General features: G+C 38.2%; 1 protein-coding gene across 12 annotated transcripts in view; it reads left to right on the top strand.

The window, feature by feature from the left end:
* fat1a (FAT atypical cadherin 1a) overlaps nt 1-23057 on the top strand; it is a gene marked incomplete at its 3' end in the record, with an annotated part of 89638 nt that overhangs the window by 29209 nt on the left and 37372 nt on the right. For 9 of the 12 annotated variants that reach the window (XR_014626595.1, XR_014626596.1, XR_014626597.1 and 6 more), the window contains exons 4-8: nt 9810-9871; nt 17257-17586; nt 18134-18344; nt 18749-18817; nt 20597-20736. Coding sequence is in view for 8 of the 12 variants with exons in the window: in XM_084402845.1 (XP_084258971.1) it covers nt 9810-9871; nt 17257-17586; nt 18134-18344; nt 18749-18817; nt 20597-20736 (812 nt within the window). The remainder of the gene's footprint in view (nt 1-9809; nt 9872-17256; nt 17587-18133; nt 18345-18748; nt 18818-20596; nt 20737-23057) is intronic. The other 3 variants (XM_084402848.1, XM_084402850.1, XM_084402844.1) reach the window with 1 other exon arrangement.

Genomic DNA, 23057 nt, shown 5'->3' with positions numbered 1-23057 from the left:
GTTTGCTGGTAAATCGGTGAAGAGCACATCTGCAGCCTTGGTGTTTGATTGTTTATTTCTCAGCTAATGCTGTCGTGGTGAAAGAATTTCCCTTGCAGTGATTTTGAGTGGCTCAATATCGCGATATATGCAATATTATCGCCTTTTTCAAATTTTCACTACATATATAGGGCTATATTAGTAGCCTATAATAGTTAGTTCTGGTCCTCAAATATAACTGTACGAGAGGCTCTCTAAGACTGCTGATATTTCACCAGTATCAGCACTTCTCGTCTCTGCGCGTTCTAGACAGGCTTGTCAGTCAGTGAAAATTACATTATAACACCATCATTCATTGTCGCCAAGTACATACTGTACACAGGTACATGGAGTCTTAATTTAGTAAAAAGGGGCCAGTTGGTGAAAAAAATACATTACTCTTGTTGTCATTATAAGCTTTTTTACACTTAATGCATGTGTATTGAATGTTAAATAAGAAGGGCATAGCCTTATAAAAAAAGAAAAAATGCGAACATTGCGTTTGCGGTGTTTGCTTGCGGTCCTCTGCGGTTGGCTTGTCAGTATCCCAATATTACAATATTGCGGTTATCGCTACAGCCCTATTATTAGCTGGCATATTTGGTCACAAAAGCACCTTGGACGATATTGACTGGTTGATTTAGTTTTGTGTGAGGTAACTAAGGGCTTGGATGAGAGTGAGTATTTTATTTATTTTTTTGGCAACAGTAAACAGGTCTTAGTGCTGCTTTTGTGTTTCATTGAAGGGAACATGTCATGGAAAACAGGATTTTCCTTGATCTTTTGTTTCCTTGGGTTTATTGTGCTATGTAGACATAATCGAATGTGCACAACACAAAGCTCCCACACAGTCCATTTATAGAAAGCTGTAAAATGACTTGTTCAAAAACACACATCTATATGAGCACATTTCATCCATCCATCCATCCAGATGGGTAAATATAGAGGTAAATAAATAAATAAATGAAATAGTGATAAATAAAAAGAGAGGTAAATAAATATAGATATTATATTTATTTATTTATTTACCTCTATATTTACCCATCTACCTCTCTTTAGTTCTCTCTATGTATCTCCTTTATTTATGTATTTATTGATATGTAGATAGATAAATATGGATATATAAACAAATACAGAGAGAGAGAGAGATAATGTATTAAATACTTTTTTAAATCAGACAAAAATAAAGGACTTCAGGTGAAAGACAGTCAGGCAATAAAGAAAATGCAAAATACAGCCGCCTTAAAATTCCAGCTCATAACATCTGAAGACTGTAATTTTCTCTGGCACCTGTGCACCACAGCCACACTCAACAAAAAGCACTAGAATTTTCCATGGAGATAGCTGTCAGAGAAACATGGATCCCTGTTGAATTTGTGTTTTGTCCTAGAGCTTCTTTCACATCCGCAGATTTGTTCAGCGAGTGTAGCTAAGGATAATGACACGCACTGCAGGTGAACAGATTGTTCCAGACTTTGAGTCAGGTCATGCAAAAGAACCCGAGTCTGGTTAACCTGCTCACACTGACCTCAATCCTTTCCTCACAGGACAGTTAAAGTGATAGAGTGAGTGTTTGGGTGTGCGTAAATATGGTATGGATCAAAGGTGGGTAGTAACGAATTACATTTACTTCGTTACATTTACTTGAGTATTTTTTGGGTAAAATTGTACTTTTAAGAGTAGATTTAAATGTGGGTACTTTTACTTTAACTCGAGTACATTTCTAATGAAAAAACTGTACTTTTGCTTCGTTACGTTGGGCATAGAGCATACAGTAAGTGCTCATGCATTAGCTAACACACTCCCTTTGCCCCTTCATTCTATTCATGAAATTCCCTCACTTTCTCTGTTTCTTTAAGGTCTTTCCTAGAGGCCTTTGCTCTGTAGTCTGGCAGTTTGCTAGCATCTCAATATTTTCCTTTGCCCTGTTGAAATGCTTTCTCTCAATTACTGCACTACACTTTTTTTTGCTCGACTGTATATGTAGTGTAAGAGATATTCTTTCTACGCTCTACCTGTCAGTGAAGAGAAATCAACCTATCTGCTTGAAAGCTCCTTTCAGCCTGATTTTCGAATGCACCCCACTGAGTTGGACTTCGAACGATGTGATAAAAGAAAAGCCTTTATGTGAGGGAGTGTATTTACACAAGTGAACGTAACTACTCATTTCTCAGAGTGGAAGCGCATGTGTCGATCGGGAGAGAGGGGGTGGTGTCATCCTCACTCCAAACTTTATGACTTTCTTTATACTGTGGAACATAAAAAAATATTTTATGGCTTGTTTATACTTTTCAATGGGCTCCAATATTGTTTGGTTCCCAACATTGTTCACAGACAGCAGTAAGTCATACAGGTTTAGAACATGAAGGTGAGTAAATGTTCATGTATGAGAGGCCTAAAGGGATAGTTCAACTAAAAATGAAAATTCTATGAAGTATTTTAAACCATGCATGTTTCAATTAATATTTCATGTATTCAAATTATTACAAAAGACATTCAGACATTGTTCAGTGTCATGTCATCTGTATTTATCGTTGTCCATTTTATTGTAAAATAGCATCAGAGGTGGACAGTAACAAAGTACATTTACTTGAGTACTGTACTTAAGTACACTTTTTGAGTATCTGTCGTTTACTTGGTTATAATTTTTTCTGGAAACTTTTTACTTTAACTTCACTACATTTGAAAGACAAATATCGTACTTTTTACTCCACTACATTTCTGTCAAGGTCCTTGAGTAGAAAGTTGTCGGTCAGGGGATGATTTTGGGTGCAGGGGTTGCATTTTGGTTGGAAAATAAAGTCGGATTGACGTCAGAACCCGACTGATGTCGGTTTCTGCCGTCAGCGCAATTTTCATTTTCAACCACAATACAACGTCTGTCCGACGTTGGAGATTAATGTCAGTCTGGCGTTGGATTCTGACATCAACCTGATTTTCATTTTCAACGTTGGGTTTGGTCTTCTTAATGCGAATTGTGTCATTGTTTTGGAGCACACTAGCTTATAGATAACAGTAAGGCTAACATATTCATACTAAAAGCCAAAAAACTTTAAATAGGGCACTATTTGAGGGAACAGCCATTTGGGTGTCTGAAACCATTGTGGATGTTATTGAGTGCACTTATTCAATCTCACATTCAATCCCACTACTGGAACTGTGTTCTAGAAATACATTTGATATTGATATGAGGGTAGGTAGGCAGGCATAGATTCAGAGGCATAAGGTACAAGTATTACATACAACAATGCAACAATAATAAAACAATGCATTGACATTTACTTTTGATACTCAAGTAATTTTAAAAACAACTTTTACTTAAGTAAAAATAGGTCTTTAAAACTTTTACTTGTAACGGAGTAATATTTGACCCGTAATATCTGTACTTTCACTCAAGGAAGTTGTGTACTTTGTCCACCTCTGAATAGCATATAATTTTAGACAGCAAAAACATTTTATTCGACAATGTGTAAGAAAAAAAAATGTTGTCAACAAAATTACCCACACAAATATTTGTCGAACACTGATTATACTCAGTTTGACTTATTTGCCATAAACTATTTTGACATTTTTGGTAACTGAAATAAAAGTGAAATAAAATTAAAATGTAAACACGGGATGGAAAAACGTAACTTAAATTAAATGATGCCTTGGCAGCGAACTGAAATAAGTTGAAATAAGTCGAAGTATTAAAATCAATAAAACTAAAGTAAAAAATAAAGCTATATAGAAAAAACTAATAAACATAAACAACATTTTGAAGAACTAAAATTAAATGAAACAAAACTGAAAAAAAAAAAGCTAATTCAAAATATTATGACTATTTTACTATAATGGTATATAAATAATAAATATAAAAATGACACTGCACATGTTGAGTGTTATTTCTGGACCTTGGGTGTGCAGGTAGTGTGAGAATGGGAATTATTTCTCTAGCTGGCAGGCAAAAGTAGAAAGAATTGTGCTCAGTACAATGCTGACAGCTCTTGTTCTGGTACAATCCACACACACAGACACACACATATTCCTGGAAATATCAAATCTCTGGTGTAATACCCGATATCTGCATTAGCTCTCTATTTGTCCTCTTACCACAGTAGTTTTAGCTCTCTGCACTGACTATATCAAGAGCACTGGCTGCGGGGCTAGAAATCGGCTCAGGTAATTAGAAGTCTATGAGGCACCTCTGTGCCTTTGAGCTCTGCTCTGCTTGTTTAATAGGAGTGAAAGGAGGATATAGCTGCAATGATTCACAAGGCCTGCTTTCCTCTCCTCTTTTCTCCTTTCCATCTTCCTATTAACTTTTAGTAAGGGCCTGCTTTTTTTTTGTTGTTATGCAACAATGCCATGTGCTCTTTTCAAAGGGTTCAACCCAAAGCAGGGGAAGCTTGAAAAGTAATGGATACTATGTCCAACGACTTCCTCTTGTTTCCTGCCTTTTAGGCTCCCACAGTTGGCACGAGGCACAAAAGGTTATTAAGAATGCAAAACTAAAGAGAGGTGCAGCGAAAAAAAGAAAAAAAACATCACTCCCCCTCCCTCACACTCATTCCTGTGGATAAAGTTGCAGGGTTTTAGAGGCTTGTGAACATATCCACCGGCACACCTGTCCTGTTTGTTTACTGCTAACCTACGGATTTCACACACCAGATATCTCTCTGATATTCAACCCAGCCGAGTGAGCGAAAGTCGTTTGACCTCTGACAGAATCTTTGCATATGTTACGCAGACAATTAGCAATGTGATTTGCCATTGTTAAAGAAGCTTGTGATTATTAGTATCCCCTCAATGCTAAAATAATTTCTCCTTTTCCAATTTAATATTCAGAGACCAATGTAAGAAAGACTTCCACTATGGCGCTTGAGTGACTTCTGAATCAATCAATGATGTGTTTGGGGCGGGACTAACTGCATGAACACTAGAGTGCTGCGTATTTTTGTTGGTCAAGTTAGCACCCCCTGTGGTTCCCTTGACAATAAGGCAAATGGGCTTTTCCATTATTATTGCAAAAAAATAAGCTTTGTGATCAACAAAAGTTTATGATTCTTACACACTTCGTTAATCAAGATAATCTTCACAAATTTTGAAGGCTAAATATAATCAGCAGAAGTATAAAGCTAATTTTAGGCTATACACAAAGATCATTGTAGTTGTATGACTTTAACGTCACCTCCGCTAAGCTTCTAACAACTCATTCAATCTTTATTTAAGATTTAGTTAAAATAGTCTGCTAGAGAGTAAGTATAATAACTTGTGAGTAGTTGCGTTTTTCTGTTTGGCATAATAATGTTTAATAATGACCACAACAACTCCTTAGTCCCATTTAGCCACTTTTTAGCAAGGGCCTTTTGCAAGACACGTAAAAGCTTTTAAAAAATCATGAGTGGGGTATTATTGCTTAGGGATGCACCGAAATTTCGCCTAGCAAAATTTTCAGCCAAAACAGCTATTTTCGGGTTTGGGCCGAAATCAGAGACTGAAACAGATGTTTAATTAGCGCTTCTCCAATGGCACATTTTGACTGTTCAGCATCTGTTTTGTGCATCTACAACAGTTAAACATGTCAGTTCTGTGGACACTATAGCTCTGGATTGACAATATTAATTTCTCGATTTTAATAGGCAATTATATGATTTCTCTCTAAAATCTTGTCTATGCTGTTTTCTGTTGATGCTTGAACAAAGCTTCACCAAATATTTGTAGCGCCTGCCATCCAATAATCTCAAAAAGCTTTGTGCTTTGTTACTTTTAATATGAAGCAAAGTTTCAACTTTATAATTGTCAATTACATTACAAAATTCAAACAATAAATTACATTTTGGCGCTCTTTAATACGGCATGACAGATCACTGTAGCGGCAGAATCTGGAGTAGTAACAATTCTGTTATTAAAAAGTTGATGTAAGAACTGCCTTATGTGCAATTTAAATGTTTGTACAACTCAGTTTTAGCTATTTGATTAATCTTATTATTAAGATTCTTATTAAATAAGTTTGATTAATTAATTATTCGGTTTTTGGCCAAGTGAATTCAGAATTTTTGGTTTCTGGCCAGAATTTATTTTGGTGGATACCTGTTATTTTGATGTATTTTATGTTGTAGAAGAATTTGTGAAAATATCTTGAGTTTGTGTTAACCATAGACCTTAATTCAGGTATTTAACCAAAAACCCAATAAAAAAAAATGAAAAAAAAATGTATTGACTTTGAGACAATGGAACTGGAAATTCAAAAATGGCGACTCATTTCCGGATTTTAGGACTCATTCCTGCAGCACTCAGTGATCATCATTTTTGCGATTCGTTTTGGTGCCACTAGTTATCCTTAAAGGACGGGGCAGATACTTTTTGTGGTAGTGCGACATACCTTGTGATGTAGAAAAAAATCAATGCAGCAGTCTTAATGCGAACATGACCTTGCGCACACATGCTTGCACAGAGGCAGGAATGCAGTGATTTAGTGTAGTAAATCCAGGTCGTCCCCATGCATGAGTGAGCCTTGAGCTCTGGAATACTCAAATCAGAAAGAATGTTTTGAAAGAGAAATTATCTGCCAGGGATTTGTCTCTTTATTCTTGTTCATTCTCTCTCTCTTCCTGACCCACACTCTAAATGGAGTTAGTACACCGAATATAGCGGAGGTCTGAAAGCTCAGTGTTGTTAATCTCAGTCACTCTCAGATAGGAATTTCCTACCATCAGCTGCCCCATTTCTAGGGGCCTTTGGTTGCTAAATGCGGAGACTGAGCTGAAGCCACCGGACGAGACTGATGGGATTTATTCTGATCATGTCTGCTTTATCCACCAATGATTTTGAGAGGACCTATTTTGAGATATATATATATATATATATATATATATATATATATATGATTTTTTCTTTTTTTTTTTCTTTTTTTTTTTTAGGTCAGCTAAATTGCTACTTTTGAATTGTTTCTACTAGATATGCACAATATTTCTGTAATATAATAGTTGATATTTTTACCATTTATTTGAGATTTTACATTTACTTATGTTTCATGCCAACTTTAATGGTGGCGTATCCCTAATAGTTGCCGCTGTTGCTTATGTCATCTTTAATTGCAAGCTCTGATAGAAAATGAATTACTACTTACTAGGTTTCTTTGCCACTACAAATCACTGTTACTGTAAATGCCTTTAACAGGTCCTTTATACGTTATTTAATGTAAACATATAGTACATATAGTTGTGGGAAACACATTTATTAGTAGAATAATCTAAAAAAAAATCAGCATTTGCATTTTTATGACTTGTCTGAGCACATATTTGTGTGTGTAGTGTGTCTTTGATATGCTCTATTGAGTATCCTGAGGTTAATGGTGTAAGGCTAATGTGGGGCTTTTTCTGAGAGACACAAACCCAGCAAAGACTCCTTTCTCAACTTCAAGTGTTGCCCTTCTTTCTCTCTCTCTCAGCTCTGAAATGGCTGCCATTCACACACACAGTATGTGTTAGAATGGGGAGGAGGGTTAGGGTCCATTTGGGAACGTTGCCCGGGTCTGCCCACTGTAGAGCACATCTTTGTGTGTGCACTCATTTATCTATGTAGCTGTGGCACGGACTGTTTTGTGCTTGTTAGTAGGCCTTGAGAGCATTTTGTATGTACATTCATCTGTGTTTAATAGCGCTGCATGTGCGCTTCTTTAAGTGTGTGTGCTTTAACATGTGTTCGAGACCCTTAATGAGGAATGTGGCACCTCAGTCTAAGATACGGAGTGTTGCATTCCTGCCTGCTAAATGATACCTCTTCTGAAGTCCATCAATGGCCTACCGACTGAGTAAGGGAGAGTTCAAGTGAGCCAGAAAGAGAAAAAAACCCAAGCAAAAGTGTTTTAGAGGAAAGAGTGTCATTTACTGAGGCACTTAGATGCTCTTTTTTTGCTGTTTTCCTTCTGATTTTATCCTTTTCTTTTGTCCTGGGGCAGTGTGGCAGCTCTATCATTATATGTGAGATTTCTCTATGGGTTTATTGTAGGAGTACAGTGGTTAGCAGAGAGGATTTTAGGCGAGGGTCACGCGCTTGCGCTCAGTGAGACAAGCACTAACTGTAAATACCTCAGACTATGCAGACAGAACAAATAATGAAATATTTGGGCAAAATTTCTTTCTTTCTTTCTTTGTTTGTTTCTTTCTTTCTTTCTTTCTTTCTTTCTTTCTTTCTTTCTTTCTTTCTTTCTTTCTTTCTTTCTTTCTTTCTTTCTTTCTTTCTTTCTTTCTATTTGCTCCCGCATCTCCCAGCTTCATTCTTGTTTTTCTTTTTCCCAAAATGGCTGAACTGTAATTTTCTTTGGCTAGCTTAGCCCGCTGCGTTTTTTTTTTGTTTTTTTTTGGCCCGGGAAGAAATGGATTGTGGGTACGAACATGGGCGTCTGTTTAGCAGCATGTTCTTAAGGTCCATCCAGCAGACGTACACCTCAGCAGTACACACATACGCTCACGTGGAACGATATCTAGAGGAAGGGGGTTCATTACAGCCGAGAGATTTGTTTTAGCTTAATATGCATATGCAATATATATTCATGATAACTCATGAAATAGTATTTAATAGTGGAAAAGAGTCATCTGCATAGTCTGAACACCCAACTCCTGGGAGACATGTAAAAGCTAATTTACTCAGAATATCAGCCACATATTGTTTCTATACAAATCCTAATAGTGAAAAATAAAATTTGCTTGTAAATTCTTATAAAACCTTGTTAAATGTGCCTATTTAATGTGCTTTTCCATTCTGGTCAAGTTCTTGGTCTATAAACTTAGCATTGCCTTTAATCTAACGTTTTAAAGTGTAGAGATTTTGATGACTGCCCGCATTCAGAGTTTATTTTCATTCCCATGTATGACTGCGAGAGCAAAGGAGAGAGAGATGGTTAGCAGCCTAACACAGTTTTGACCAGGAGCAAGAGGCGTGTTGTGGCCAGGCTATTTCTGCTGCCTGCATGTGCACCATTGATGGCTTCTGGTTTCGGAAATCCTTTTTCTGCACTAATCAGACGTGGTGCGGTCTGCAGGCGTCTCTCGTGTGGCCGGGGCTGGCAACGTCAGCCGCGTGCTCTGCCCCATCTAATGTACAATTATACTGACGGAGAAACACAAGTCTGCTTATTATCTGCAATCGAGACGCTCTTTACAGAAATGTGTGCTCATTTGCATTGTTGTTCGATCTGCCTGTTTATCAACTGTTCTCCAGGTTCGGGACTTGATTTCACCTTTTACCTCTGATTCTATTTTGCTGTATTATAAAGCAAAGCTCTTGAGAGAAATCTTCAAAAACCCACCACAGAAAAACATGCACCTACTAACAGGTTCACACATGGAGTAAATGCAGTGATGGTTACATTGACATTTCACTCATCTTTTCAGCGTTTGAAAGTCTTTATAATGAGTGTTGTGTGTTTGGTTGAAGGTAGTGTGTGAGGTTTGCGTTGGCAGTGTGAGTGTGTGTTTAAAGCATGGCTATTTGTTCAGCTTTAAAACAGTCCTGACACAGGCACAATGCCATTTTCTGCAGTTCTGTGCAGCTGAATTTAACGTGTGCGTGTGGAAGGGGGGGTTTACTCAACAAGATTGCACCCAGAAGTTAAATAAATTTGACAAAACCTCCCTTTAAGAATGTCTAGGTACATCCTCAAAGATGAAATTGTATTATTACACTAACAAAAATGTAGTAAAAAAAAACTTTGTTTATCCATGTCTAAATGTTGCACTAATTGAACTTGTTTTTATTTGGATCAAGTTATGATGAGTTTTAATGGGATTATTAAATTGTGCTTGCAGGTCTAGTTGCCACCACGTCTCGGAAGCTGGACAGAGAACAGCAGGATGAACATATTCTGGAGGTAAAAACACCTATAGATACATCCACTGATCACATGTTTACAACACTCTTCCTAAGAGCATACAATCACAATACTAGAAACGCATATTTAGAGAGGTCCTAAAAGGCTCCTTTTTTCTTTTAGTTTTTTTTTTTTCCCCTTCTGGAATGTTCTGGGTTAAAGTTAAGCTATATGAGCATCATCTGTGCTATGCTGTTCATTACCATAATAAACCATTTCTTTAAAACAACATGTACAGAAATGCTCTTGCAATTGAAGTCTAAGGGGCATGCATTGTACATTTCACAAGATGTTGTACATTTTTTACCATTCAAATACCATTCAGTTTTTTTATGATCAACAAGGCTGCATTTATTTGATCAAAAATACTGTAAAACAGTAATATTTTGAACTATTAGAATTTAAAATGCCTCTTTTCTGTTTAAATATATTTTTTAAAAGTATTTTATTCCTGTGATAGCAAAGCTGAATTTTCAGCATCATTTCAGTATTCAGTATGACATGATCCTTCATAAATCGCCCTAAAATGGAGATTGGGTGCTAAATAAACATTTCTTATTGTTATTGTTGGAAACTGTTGTGCTGCTTAATATTTTTGTCTAAATTATACTTTTTTCAAGATTTTTTGATGAATAGAAAGTTCAAAAGAACTGTATAAGAAATATACAGTATATATTTTTTGTAACATTACAAATATTTACTGTCACTTTTAGTCAATTTAATGCATCCTTGCCAAATATAATTATTAATTTAAAAATAAAAAAATCTTACTGATCCCAAACTTTTGAACATTGGTGTATAATAAAATATATTATTATGTAATGTAATTTCTTGCAAATGTAAAAAAAATTTTAGCTGGCCTACTGAACCCGGTTTTGTAGTTTAACCTTCAAAACTTTAACCTAGAATATTATTTTAAAGGGAACTCCTTGGGAGCAAAGGAAACATCCAAATAAGGGGGAAATGAGTAAAAACCTTCAGCATCTAAAAAACTTCAAGGCACAGGCCACCAAACTAAACTGTGCACGTGAGTGGATTGCATTTCCCCCCTCCATTCCTTCCAACGTGCCTCTGTGGGGATTTATATATCCGGTGTGTGTGGAGGGTAGGTGTGTGTGTGTATATGCGTGTGGGGGTTTGCCTTTGTTCTCTCTCAGTGTACCGTCTCGGGATTAGGCAGGCCAGAACAGGAAGCGTCACCCTGCCCAGCCAAAGTTTATACTTGTGGATTTTAATTGAGCTGCAAGCTTCTGTCACTCTCTCTCTCACTTTTTTCTCAATAACTCTTTACCACCCTCTCACTTCCTTCCCCCAAAAATAACCACAGTTTGCTGATACTTCAAGTCGTGCACAGAAGACTTCAGAGATTGATGCTCCTTTAATTATCGTTATAGATTGTGCAATTCAAGGCCTGTGGCATTTCGTTTAATTTGCCAAATTTGCACCATCCCTTCCCAGTTCTTTCATGCCCATTTCTGCAATTCTAATTGTTTTTGTAAATGACAGGAGGGTTGCGGACAGGAAATGAAACCAGGGAGGATGGTACACCCTGCAGCATATGCTCATCCAGTGTCTGTCCTCCCTTCTTTTCTCCATGCCTCAGTGATGTGAAGAGCTCCTCTTGACTTCAAAGCAAAGCCTGCTGACCGATAGACAGTAGGCTTGTAATTAGCTAATGCCAACAATTCAGCTAAATATTAGTAGTGCCAAGATCCCCTCAAGGTTAAATCTGTTTCACTGGTTTTTAATTAACTAGTTTTTAAATTTTTTATTTTTTACTGTCGAGATTGGAGTTTGGTGGTGCGTGTAGTTTTATTCGATTTGGATGCTGTATATCAGCTGTCTTAACCTTAAGGAGCTGTAAAGAATGCTTTTCACCTAACATTGTCTTTTACCCTTTTAATTGCACTTTTAAATAGAAAAGCAAGGCTGCATAAATTGGGGGCCAGCCCGATCACATTTAAAGTCTCTGGGTTTATTGAGTAGATACAAACACATATATCCACATTGGAAGAAATTGGAGCTATCTGCTTTTTGTAGCATCAAAGATATAACTGAAGCATACTTTCAGCTTTAGTATGAACCATCTTCCATGAATTTGTGGTGTAATGAACAATTTAGTCCACCAGTCCATTCAGTCTCCTAGCTTGTTTATAATGCCTGATCAAACAAAAATATATAATACATATAAAATATATATATATATAAATATAAAAAATTAATAAAGCTATTTCCTGTTAATGTGCGAGATTTCCGACATTTATTAGCCACTATAGATAATTAAAAGAATAGCTTATTTCCGTAAATGGTAAAACTATTTGCACATCAAACCAGTGTTTATGATTACAATAATAAATGAAAATAATATAATAAAAAGCAGTTTTTAATATCAAGCAGCATAACGGACTGTTTTTGTACAGCTACAATAAGCTACAATACTGGAAGTGACTAACACCGGAAGCTAGGGGTGGGCGATATACCGGCAGTACAATTAACTGGTAGAAATTTGTCAGCCGGTAGAGATTTTGGCCTATCGTGACGTTGCTGTACTGCGCCATCATGAAAGCTTATCATTTGAAAGGAATTTTAAGCCTTGATTTTAAACCGTTCAAGCGCAATAAGCAGCGAAAGAGGACTCATTTCGCCACATGCGCTCGCTTTCTGAGAGACTGTTTTGGAATGCACCCACCTGAAACAAGCGCACATACAGCCACTGCTTATAGAGCATGTGAGTGCTCAGTTTTGCTTATATGCTATTATGTGTTAACTTATAAAATATTAATAACATAGTTCAGACGACAAGCGATTTTGTAGGATTGCCCATTAAAAATTATTTCAGCCAAAATAATTACTTTGAGGTCGTATGCAAGCTCAACAGGCAGACTCAATTGGTCATTACAGCCGCACTAACCCCCGGTTTCACAGACAAGGTTTAAACCTAGACCCAGACTAATATGCATGTTTGAGCTGTTTTAACTGAAAGCAGCTTGCACTGACATATCTTAAAATATTGTTTTGTCTCAAGATGCACACCGGTAATGTTTTTTCTAAGGCATGTTTATAAAAGCCATTTAAATGTCCTAATTTAAGTAAGGCCTAATCCTGGCTTAATCTAAGCCCTGTCTGTGAAACCAGGCCTATATGTATCCTCTCTACAGCACTGCCGTTAAAAGAATACTAAAATAAAATAAAACTAGACAGACTGACTAGTCAGTTGAATCATTATGTGATTTTTTTGCATACATTTCTCTTGTACTGTCTTCTTTGTCCAGACACCTTCTTGGACTGTTATGATCTCATGTTAAATTTGATTACCACGCTGCTTTAGACCAGCTGAGGGAAAGGCTAATAAACAAATGACCGTCAGTCCAGTCACTGTTCACACGCATTCTTCTGGATCCTGTTTCTCCTTTTTTTCTCGCACTGCTCCGGTGGCCCACTGCAGTAGTCATGACAACCCTGGCAATTTGGGTTTTTGGCCGGTGTTTAGTCAGGGGTCCAGCAACAGGAAGTTGTTTATTGACATCTTCCCTCCAGGGGTCTTGTCTCACCCAGCCTCTCACCCAGGAGTCTGGCTGTCTCTCTCCCAGGGGCAGTGCAATCCTGCTGGGCACAGCACTGCAGGGGACTGGGGAATGAGCTGGTGCTAAGGTTAGTTGGAGGCAGAAAAGGCCTGTAGGGGAGGGAGGGGCAGTTATACGAGGCCAGGGTGAGGGCATTTGAGTGTGTGTGTGTGTGTGTGAGGTAAATGGGAGAGAGCCCTGAAAACTTTCACACACACTTAAGAGCTGGGAAGGAAGGTGTAAGGTGAAAATGCTCCTAGAGGGGGAAGGGAATGAAATTTGAGAAAATAAAAAACAGAGAGAGCTACTCTGGAACATGTTGAGGCATGCACAGCACTTCGGAGAGCCTGCCCTGTTGCTCTTTGAACTTCTAAAACCAAACAGGAAAATATGCCCACGATACAGTTGATTTGCAAAGAAATGTAATTTATTTCTGGGAATACACCCTGAGTGACTGAGGATGTAGGGCGTTGCTTTGCCTGTTTTCCAGGCATGTGAAACATGTTACTGCCTTGCCTGCGCTGGAAGCTCTGAACAAATTTATATTGTTCAAGATGCATGCACCTGCACCTATGAGCTCTTAACAGCAAACAACATGCACAGTTTTGTTCATTTGTTGAGTCAGTTAGTTGAATATCTTTCACCAAAAAGATGCCTGATTTATCTTGCTTCTTTTTAATGAACAACATGGCCCATTTAGCTATGTTCAGAGTCTCAATGCATGGAACTGAAAGAGAATAATTCACCTAAAAGATTAGTTCAAAAGCACAAATTTGTCCACAAATGAAACACCACTATTGCTCGTAATTATGGGAATTCATCCTGGAATGAACTTGATTGATAGCATGATGGTAGCTCAAACAGTGCATGGTGATAGCAACACCAAGGTCATTGGTTCGATTCCCAGGAAATGCATGAACTGATTAAAATTTAAACCTTTAGTGAAATGTTAGTCGCTTTGGATAAATGTGTCTGCCAAATGCATAAATGTAATGTAAGACAGCAAATCGTACGTCTTGTGGAGAGGTGTGCTATAACGACAGTCGGCCGTTGGGCAGTTTTTGTGCGTCGGCCGACTAAGTTTTCTCAGTGTGTTCCGCACGGTTCCACACAGTCGGCTGAAATTGGTCCTCGTCGGCTTTTTTTCGGCTGATTCAACATGTTGAATCGGCGTCGGACCGTCGGTTAGAGAGAGAACTCTGATTGGCTGTTTAGCTTAGTGAACGAGTCAGTGCACGAGAATAATAGCAAAACAGTGAGCAAAGAGGTCAAAACGGTACAGATAGAAGGCTGTTCTAATGTTACGTCATCTTACCTGCGTGTTCCTTGGCGAATATTTCAATATTAACATGAGCGGAGTGGAATAAAGAAAGTGTTTAGCAGGGTTGATATTCAAAACGGTAAGCACGCACTGCTTTGTTTATGGTTTGTGTATCTGCAGCGTCGGTTTCCCTTTTTGAATGATGAATATAGACGAATATATGTTCAGAAATAGACAGTAGTCTCATTTACACACAGGCGCAGAACGCGCATTCTAGCTGACAGTCGGCTGTAGTTTGGGTGTCTGGGTGGTGTGGCGCAATGGATAAGACACATGCCTTTGGTGTGAGAGACCCGGGTTCGAATCCACTGTGAGACACCAATGTGTCCCTGAGCAAGACACTTAACCTCTAGTTGCTCCAGAGGCGTGCAACCTCTGACATATATAGCAATTGTAAGTCGCTTTGGATAAAAGCGTCAGCTAAATGAATAAATGTAAATGTAAATGTAGTTCTCTCGGTGTGTTCAAGTGCAGCTTTTTTCTCGCGACGCGAGGCGACAACACAGTCGGCTTTCATCAACGCTAGTTCTTTGGCATCGGTTTGGTGTGTCCTGGGCTTAAGTGATCACACTCTGGATGATTTTCCTCAGGCAAGCGCCACAGAAAATGTAAAAATCTAGTTATATAATTGATGTTCAAAGCAGACATGGGAGATTTATTCATTATTGAACTGGAAATTTAATTTCAACTGTTTGAATTCTTTCCAGTTCCTGGAAAAGGTTTAAAAAAAGCAGTGCATTGCAGGCATAAAAACACGCTCAGCTCGGGAGAGAGGAATGCTGGAGCTGACCGAGTCCCTTGTCTTCCTATTCAATTAAATTTGTTTGGCCAAAACACTTGGACAGCACTGGACAGCTTTGAAAACAAATATACATTATAGGTCTACTCGTTCACACAAAAAGCTGGACCAGTGTTGAACAGATGCTTTAAATGTCTGTGCTGGCCTGTTATCTGCTTCAGCCTTAGAAAGCAAGTCAGCTGAGTTCATTAGCAGGAAATAGTGTGTATGTCTGCATCTGTGTGTGTGTTTGCATTCATCAGCTTATGCACCAGCGTGCCATTAAGCCGCCTCAAATGGGCATTTTCCAAGATTAACTGAAGATATCCAGAGGAAATTAATGAGCTGGTTAACGGATACCAGCTGAGATTGGACACGGCTCTCTGAGCATGAGTATATGCTCAACAAACCAGCGTCTGCTTAATGCCACCATCTCTGCTTGTTTGGAACAAGTCCTGCACCTATTACTGTTCATATTGCTGACAAAAGTGCTTTGCTGTTAGAACTGATGTGCATGTGAACTTTTTATCTTTTCGTTTTTTGTCACTATAGTGTGCTTGCAATACAGTTGAACTAAACCGATCTAATGCCTTTTTGAATAATGTGTGAAGAACTAATTTCTAGGTCTTTAAACAACACAATTGGATTAGATTATCAGACTAGCTTTGAGAAAAATATAAAGCACACTCATTTTGAGGCCATGAAGCCTGTCTGGCTATCCCGTTCATGATGGTATTTTTCGTCAAATGTCATAAAAGAGAAATTATGTAGGAAAAACTTCATACCGCAATTTGAATTTGAATTTGAATTTATTTTATTTGATCAGGGACAATGCACAAACAACATTAGTCTAAAAAAGAAGAGATGTCATGTGCCAGGTTATAGCAAGAAAATGCTAATTTCCACCTGCAGTCCCTGGACAGGTTGATATTATACTTACAAAAATTCATAAAATATATACAGAATAATACATAGAAGCATTACTTCACTCACATCATAAAAACACTATGCACTTAAGAAATCTATCACTCATTTACTCACAGTTTACATCATTCATATCACAGTCATTCAGTGCGTACAGATTTGCTTTGATAATAACCATTGTTTGGTTCAGTCAATCACAGAGAGTAATGCATAACAGTCTGTTCTAACCCCCGGAAACCCTTCCCTCCTTTCTGCACATCTCTGAAAAGATTGCTTGACAGCTAAGCGCACAGGGAATTACTTCAATTTTGTCAGCCAATTGACTTAGATAGGAACACTTGCCCCTGTGTTCCGAACAGGAGATTTTTCTTTACTTCTGAACGACGATTGATTGAAGCGCTCGCTATAATGAAGGTTTTCAATCACTTGTGTCAGATATTCTTGTGTGTGTTCTATTATTGTCCTGTGCACCTCTTTTAGTACCGCTCGTTTTGTCACTCTAATTGAAAATGTTCATTATGACACCCGGCTCTCTTGGGTTTTGGAGTTATTCGACATGAAAGGAGAGAAGAAAACTAGAACTGAGTGATTGAATTTTTCCTCCCCCTTCAATTACAGTATTTTCTATCAGCCCCCTGAAGCTTTCTATTTAAAAAAAAATCTAACTTTTAAAGGGATGTGCAAAAGTACATATTTTCAAAACCAACTAGTCAGTGGATTGTCTGAACTAGTCAACTGAGTGATGAAAATTAGTTTGAGGGTGTATTATAACTTCACATTCCACAATCTTGTGTTACAGATCACAGTGTCTGATCAGGGCTTTCCTGTGAAGTCCACCACTGTTCGAGTCATTGTTAAAGTTCTGGATGAGAACGACAACAAACCGCAGTTTATGGAGAAAGTCTACAAAATCAAACTCCCAGAGCGAGAAAAGCCAGAGAAAGAGCGTGCGCTCAAGAGAGATCCTGTTTACCGCGTCGTCGCCTCAGATCGAGACGAAGGGCCAAATGCTGAGATCTCCTACAGCATCGAGGACGGAGACGAACAGGGAAAGTTCTTCATTGAGCCCAAAACTGGCATGGTTTCCTTTAAGAAGCTTTCTTCTGCTGGAGATTATGATATATTAACGGTGAGGATGTACACATTTCTGTAGCACACATTCTGTTCTGGTCAAAACTGAATATTTAATATTTGCTTTCCAGCTTGAGTTACAGCGCTTGAGGAGGCCGTAATTATGTCCTAGAATGTAGAAACCTGAGATCTCAGATTTGACACACACTACATTTTTCCTAAATGTCCCTCTGATTGAAGTTTTACGAGCGCAGAGTGAACTTCCTGCCCGGCCCATGTGGCCAGTGACAATTTTTGCCAGACCTCCCATTGTTTTATTACCTAACATCTGTCGCTTTCCAAACGTCACAGTGACAGGTGTTCTGGTAATGTTCTGTCCTTCCCGCATTTAGTAGTATTCAAATAGTTGTATTTCTCCCTGATTGAGCTTAAAGTGTGGAATACCATTAACAGCACCAAACAGAATTGCAAAACTTATTATTGTTCCCAAACATATGAATCCCAAAACCAATTTTTAACATTACTGTTAGATTATTTACGGTAATAAATAACGCAGTTATTTACGTAGTATTTTTATTTTTTGATTTGACACATTTATCCTTCAGATTAAAGCAGTGGATAATGGCCGACCCCAGAAATCGTCCACCTGCCGTCTACACATTGAATGGATCCCCAAGCCGGAGCCAAGCACAGTCCCTCTGGCATTTGACGAGCCGTTTTACTCCTTTTCTGTCATGGAGAGCGACCCCGTGGCACACATGGTCGGGGTCATCACCATGGAGTCTGTGGACACACCAGTCTGGTTTGAAATAACAGGTATGGTGGAGATAAATCTTCAGAGAGTTTGTTGTGTGTGTTGGTTTGACTGCATTTACAATTCTAAAGCTTGAATCCTAATAAGTGTCTTTTTTAGTACACAAATTTGTTACAAACTGAAATTATTAAATCTTCTAATGAGACTCTTTAGATTAAGTTTCTTTGCATGAATGAACTTCTATCTTTGTTTTTATCTTCTCAATAGAACTGTCATAATATGACATAATAGTTTGCATCCTGTCCCTTTATCTTTTAACAAATCTATCACTGACAACCTTTACTTTCTCTCTCTTTTCTACTTGTTCTCCTTCTTAATTTTGGAATGGTTTGGTTTCTTCTGCTTCTCTCCTCTTGCTTTCCTCCTCTTGATTGTCTCCTTGCTCCTCTCCATTGGCTTTTGGAAGAGGACATAGCGGCTAAAGAACTGTTTTACATCGTTCAGATGGCTTGCGACCTGAACTGCACTGCAGAAGGTATCTGCCGCAGATCTCCTAATATTACTGTGCGTGGCCATTATGAGATCTGTCATGTGCTTTTGTACTCGTGCTGTTGTGATTGTTTCACATTGGTTGCACCAGGTCCCAAGTTTTGATTCTTTCTCACTAAGGGCTTACGAGCTGGCAATGAAAGAGTTACATTTCGATCATTAAATCAAAATTAGTTGTCTCTGCCCACCCTATGAGATTGTCTTACTATTGCATACTTAAAGCAATGCTTATTTTCCTTGCCAGCCCATGCACTTAGTGTTGTTCACTTTGAAGGCCCAGTGCTCTCATTTTCTTTCATGTATGCTGTTTTTATTATTGTTGAATTTATGTTTGGTCATATAATCCAAAAATAATATATACTGCTGGTGATTAAGTGGCTGCTGGCAAGATCAAAAGAGCAGGATGACTGATACATTTGTATAATACAAATTAATGATAGCAAATGAATCGAATAAATGTTTACTCAAAATAAATAAAAAACAGAATGTTATCCATCGGCAAAGCTGTTGGTGTTTTTAAAATGGCAAATAAAGAATTTTAAAATACTGATTAAGTCTTAGCTTTTCCTTGGACAGTTCCAAAAACTATCAATAGACAATTAAAGGGATAGTTCACTTTGAAATTAATTTTTGATATGTTTTAGCTTACCTCAAGGGCATCCAAGATGTAGGTGTCTTTGTTTCCGCAGTAGTTTCAATTTTGATATTTTTAGGTCAAACCGTTCTTGTCTGTCAGTCATATAATGCAGGTCGATGGTCACTGTCTCAAAACACAAGCACAGAGTCCAAATTAAAACAATTCCCCATCGTCCAAATTAAACAATTCCCCATCGTAAGTACACATTGATGGCCTAAGACACGAAACGAGCGGTTTGTGTGAGAAAACGAACAGTATTTATATCGTTGTTATCTCTTGAAAACAGCACACGTCCAAATGATCTGACGGCACGGGCGGGTATAGATATATAAATAGATGTCGCCTTGGCTACTGCAGTTCATTGGAACGAAATCGTAGCCAAGCGACATCTAGTGTATATATCTATACCCGCCCGCGCCGTCAGATCATTTGGATGTGTGCTGTTTTCAAGAGATAACAACGATATAAATACTGTTCGTTTTCTCACACAAACCCCTCGTTTCGTGTCTTAGGCCATCAATGTGTACTTGATGGGGAATTGTTTCATTTGGACGATGGGGAATTGTTTTAATTTGGACTCTGTGCATGTGTTTTGAGCCAGTGACCATAGAACTGCATTATATGACTGACAGACAAGAACGGTTTGACCTAAAAATATCAAAATCGAAACTACTGCGGAAACAAAGACACCTACATCTTGGATGCCCTTGAGGTAAGCTAAAACATATCAAAAATAAATTTCAAAGTGAACTATCCCTTTAATCAACTAAGCACTATGGTTATTGACTGATATAAATCTCTGTACCGCCACATTCTTGTATGGGTGAAATGGATCATTTATTTATATCTATTACTAAATTTGATATATTATTTTATTTCAAAATGCTTAATTTTAAATTGTAATGCTTAATTTGGCAGGGATATAGTAGTATAAATGTCAGCCAGCCATTATTGTGGTTTACACAAAAAGGGTGAAACAGTTGCTGCAAAACCACAAACGTGACACCCTGACTTTTGCCATCTGTGCAGTTCTCTTTTTCTCTCTCCTGTCTTCAACTGCCTAACTTGTGATGATGTCCGTCTAATTTCCTGTCCATTTTGGTTGTGGTGAAAACCTCCTCTCAACAGGTGGTAATTCTGACAGTCGATTTGAAGTGGGGAAGGCGAGTGGGACGGTGATTGTGGCCCAAGTGCTGGACGCAGAGCAGAAATCCCATTACAACCTGACGGTGGACGCAACAGATGGCACCAGATCTGTCAGCACGCAGGTAATTGAATTGCTAATGAAGTGTTTATGGAAGCAGAGCATTGTGCGCTCACCAAAGAGGCTTGGGCTTCTTTTTTGAGATCACTATGAGGGGCAAAAAATGGCTCAGACTTTTTTGTGCATGTACATTTGACTGTTGGCAGGGAAGAGAAAAGCAACCCAAGCATTTCCAGGTTTCCAAATTGAGTTTCCTTTTTTGACTGCACTGGCACTGTAGGTCCCAAAGGTCTTTTCTGTATAAGCTCACATCAGCCTTCAGTATTAAAAAAAGGAGCACAGCATCTTGCTGTTGATGTGGATGTAGATAGGTCTAGTGAAAGCACGAAAATTAAATTAAACCTGACCTTCAAATATATGGTTTGCAGTGATTTTAGAGGTATATTTATAGATATATTTATAGGTATAGGTATATTAGGTATATTTATGTTTTGTACAGGCTCAGTGCGGGCCAGGTCTTAAGTTTATCTTAGAAAATGTTTCGAAATACCAGGCATTGGACAATTTCTCTAGTTAGAATCAGGTCAGATAATGTAGACATTTTTTGATGTCTAAAGGTTCCCTGAATGTTCTTTAAATACCTCACGTCACAACATGCTGGCAGACATTCCTTGGCCTGGCGGACGGAGAGTTTTTGGCCGGGGTTCCTGGAATCTTCCATTGTCTCATTCCTGGAGCGTGTGAGGAGGATGAAGCCGTCTGGCTCCCTGCTCTTTCATTTCGCTTCCTCTGACAGTCTCGCTCTTTTTCTTTAATTCAGTTTTATATCTTAGGAGAACATTAACCAGAACTTTCAATAATGTGTATTACAAAGTTTTTCAAACTTATCTATTTACTTTGACCTTTGCATTTGTTACAAATAAGATGAATGATGACACTTACTCGGCTTATGCCAAGTACTTTGCCAACAAAAAAAATTGTTTTGGGGAAACTAACACACTTTTGTAAGGTTGGGAGCAATTTTAACACTACTGAAATGAAATGTGTGTGAATAATCAAAGTATCTACTTTAATCAAAGAACACCAACTGAGTCAGCTGATCAGTATTTTATTAAACAGTTTAAACCTATTTAAAACAATATGGCATATTTATTATATCACTTTTGCTCTAAGTACACATTCCTAAAAGCTAAACTAAGTAGTACCAAATAAGTGAGACTATGGTTTATTTAAGTAACATTACTACTTTGAGGCACGCTTTTTTGTGAGTTAAATATAATGTAATTGGAGGAGAATGTAAAACTCCATTATCGGTACAGTTGCTTTTTTACTGGAATATTACCAGGAAGATTTGTAGTAGTCTGTGAGTTATGGCAGAAAGTGTAAAACACATTGCTTCTGGTCTTCCCTGCATCATTTATATCACCTCTAAACTGGCCACATAGTTTATGTACTGATTTCCTGTTGGAGCACGAGTAAATCTTTGCATATGGTCCTAAAGAGGTCACTGAAGAGCGGGGCTCTCTGGATGAGGGCCATGTTTTTGCCCTCACTCTCGTGAACAGAGCCTGCTTTGTGAGCGGCTCCCCAACCCCCCTCCCGGGATATGTTTAGGCAACACTGTCGGAACTCTCTTGTGATCAAGAAGACCACTGTGGCCAATGATACCACCAAACACATACATTCCTGCACGCAAAATTAACTGCCACGAATATCCTGAACTGAAGCCCCCCCCCCAGTTCAGAATATCCTGAACTGAAGGGCCCCCTCCCCCCCTCCAAATCTCTCTCCCTCTTCTTGACAAAAATTTCCAAACACAAAGGCAGTGGCATAACACTGAGTCCTTGCGCTGCAGCTCTTCAAAGTGTCTCTCGATCGACCCTGCTTAATCTGAAACTATTGTTGGGCCCTCAAACCTTTCAAGTCAAATCAGTTACAGTTGTCACATTCACAGGGCACAGAGTGCAGACTTCAGTGCCCTGCATCTGGCTTTGCCTGGAACTGCTTGTGCACACATTTTTCTTTTTTGGGTTTATCATGTTTATGTGTTGATAATCACTTCTTGAGGTTCATTTATGTATCCGTTGACCTATAACGATTGAGGCTTTGATGGGAAATATTAATCTGGCTCTAAATCAGTGATTGCGTGTCTAATGTGAGTTTTGTTGGCTGATCTACTCTGTTTAGTCCCCTGTAATAAAAACTGGTATTAAAATCTTTTGTAAGTCTGAAAATCAACAACAGAAAAGAGCTTTTGGGTGATTCTCACAGCTTGTGTGGATCATATTTCACCCCAAAATCAAAAGGCAAAGAACATTAGCAAAATGAAGACCTGACCTGACTTGTTTATCACATTGATTTGAGTTGGATAATCTGTTACCATAT

This window comes from Rutilus rutilus, assembly GCF_951802725.1.
Source record: "Rutilus rutilus genome assembly, chromosome: 2".
NCBI lineage: Eukaryota > Metazoa > Chordata > Actinopteri > Cypriniformes > Leuciscidae > Rutilus > Rutilus rutilus.
Note: the sequence above shows the minus strand (reverse complement) of the source record. Positions and strands in the feature narration are given on the sequence as shown.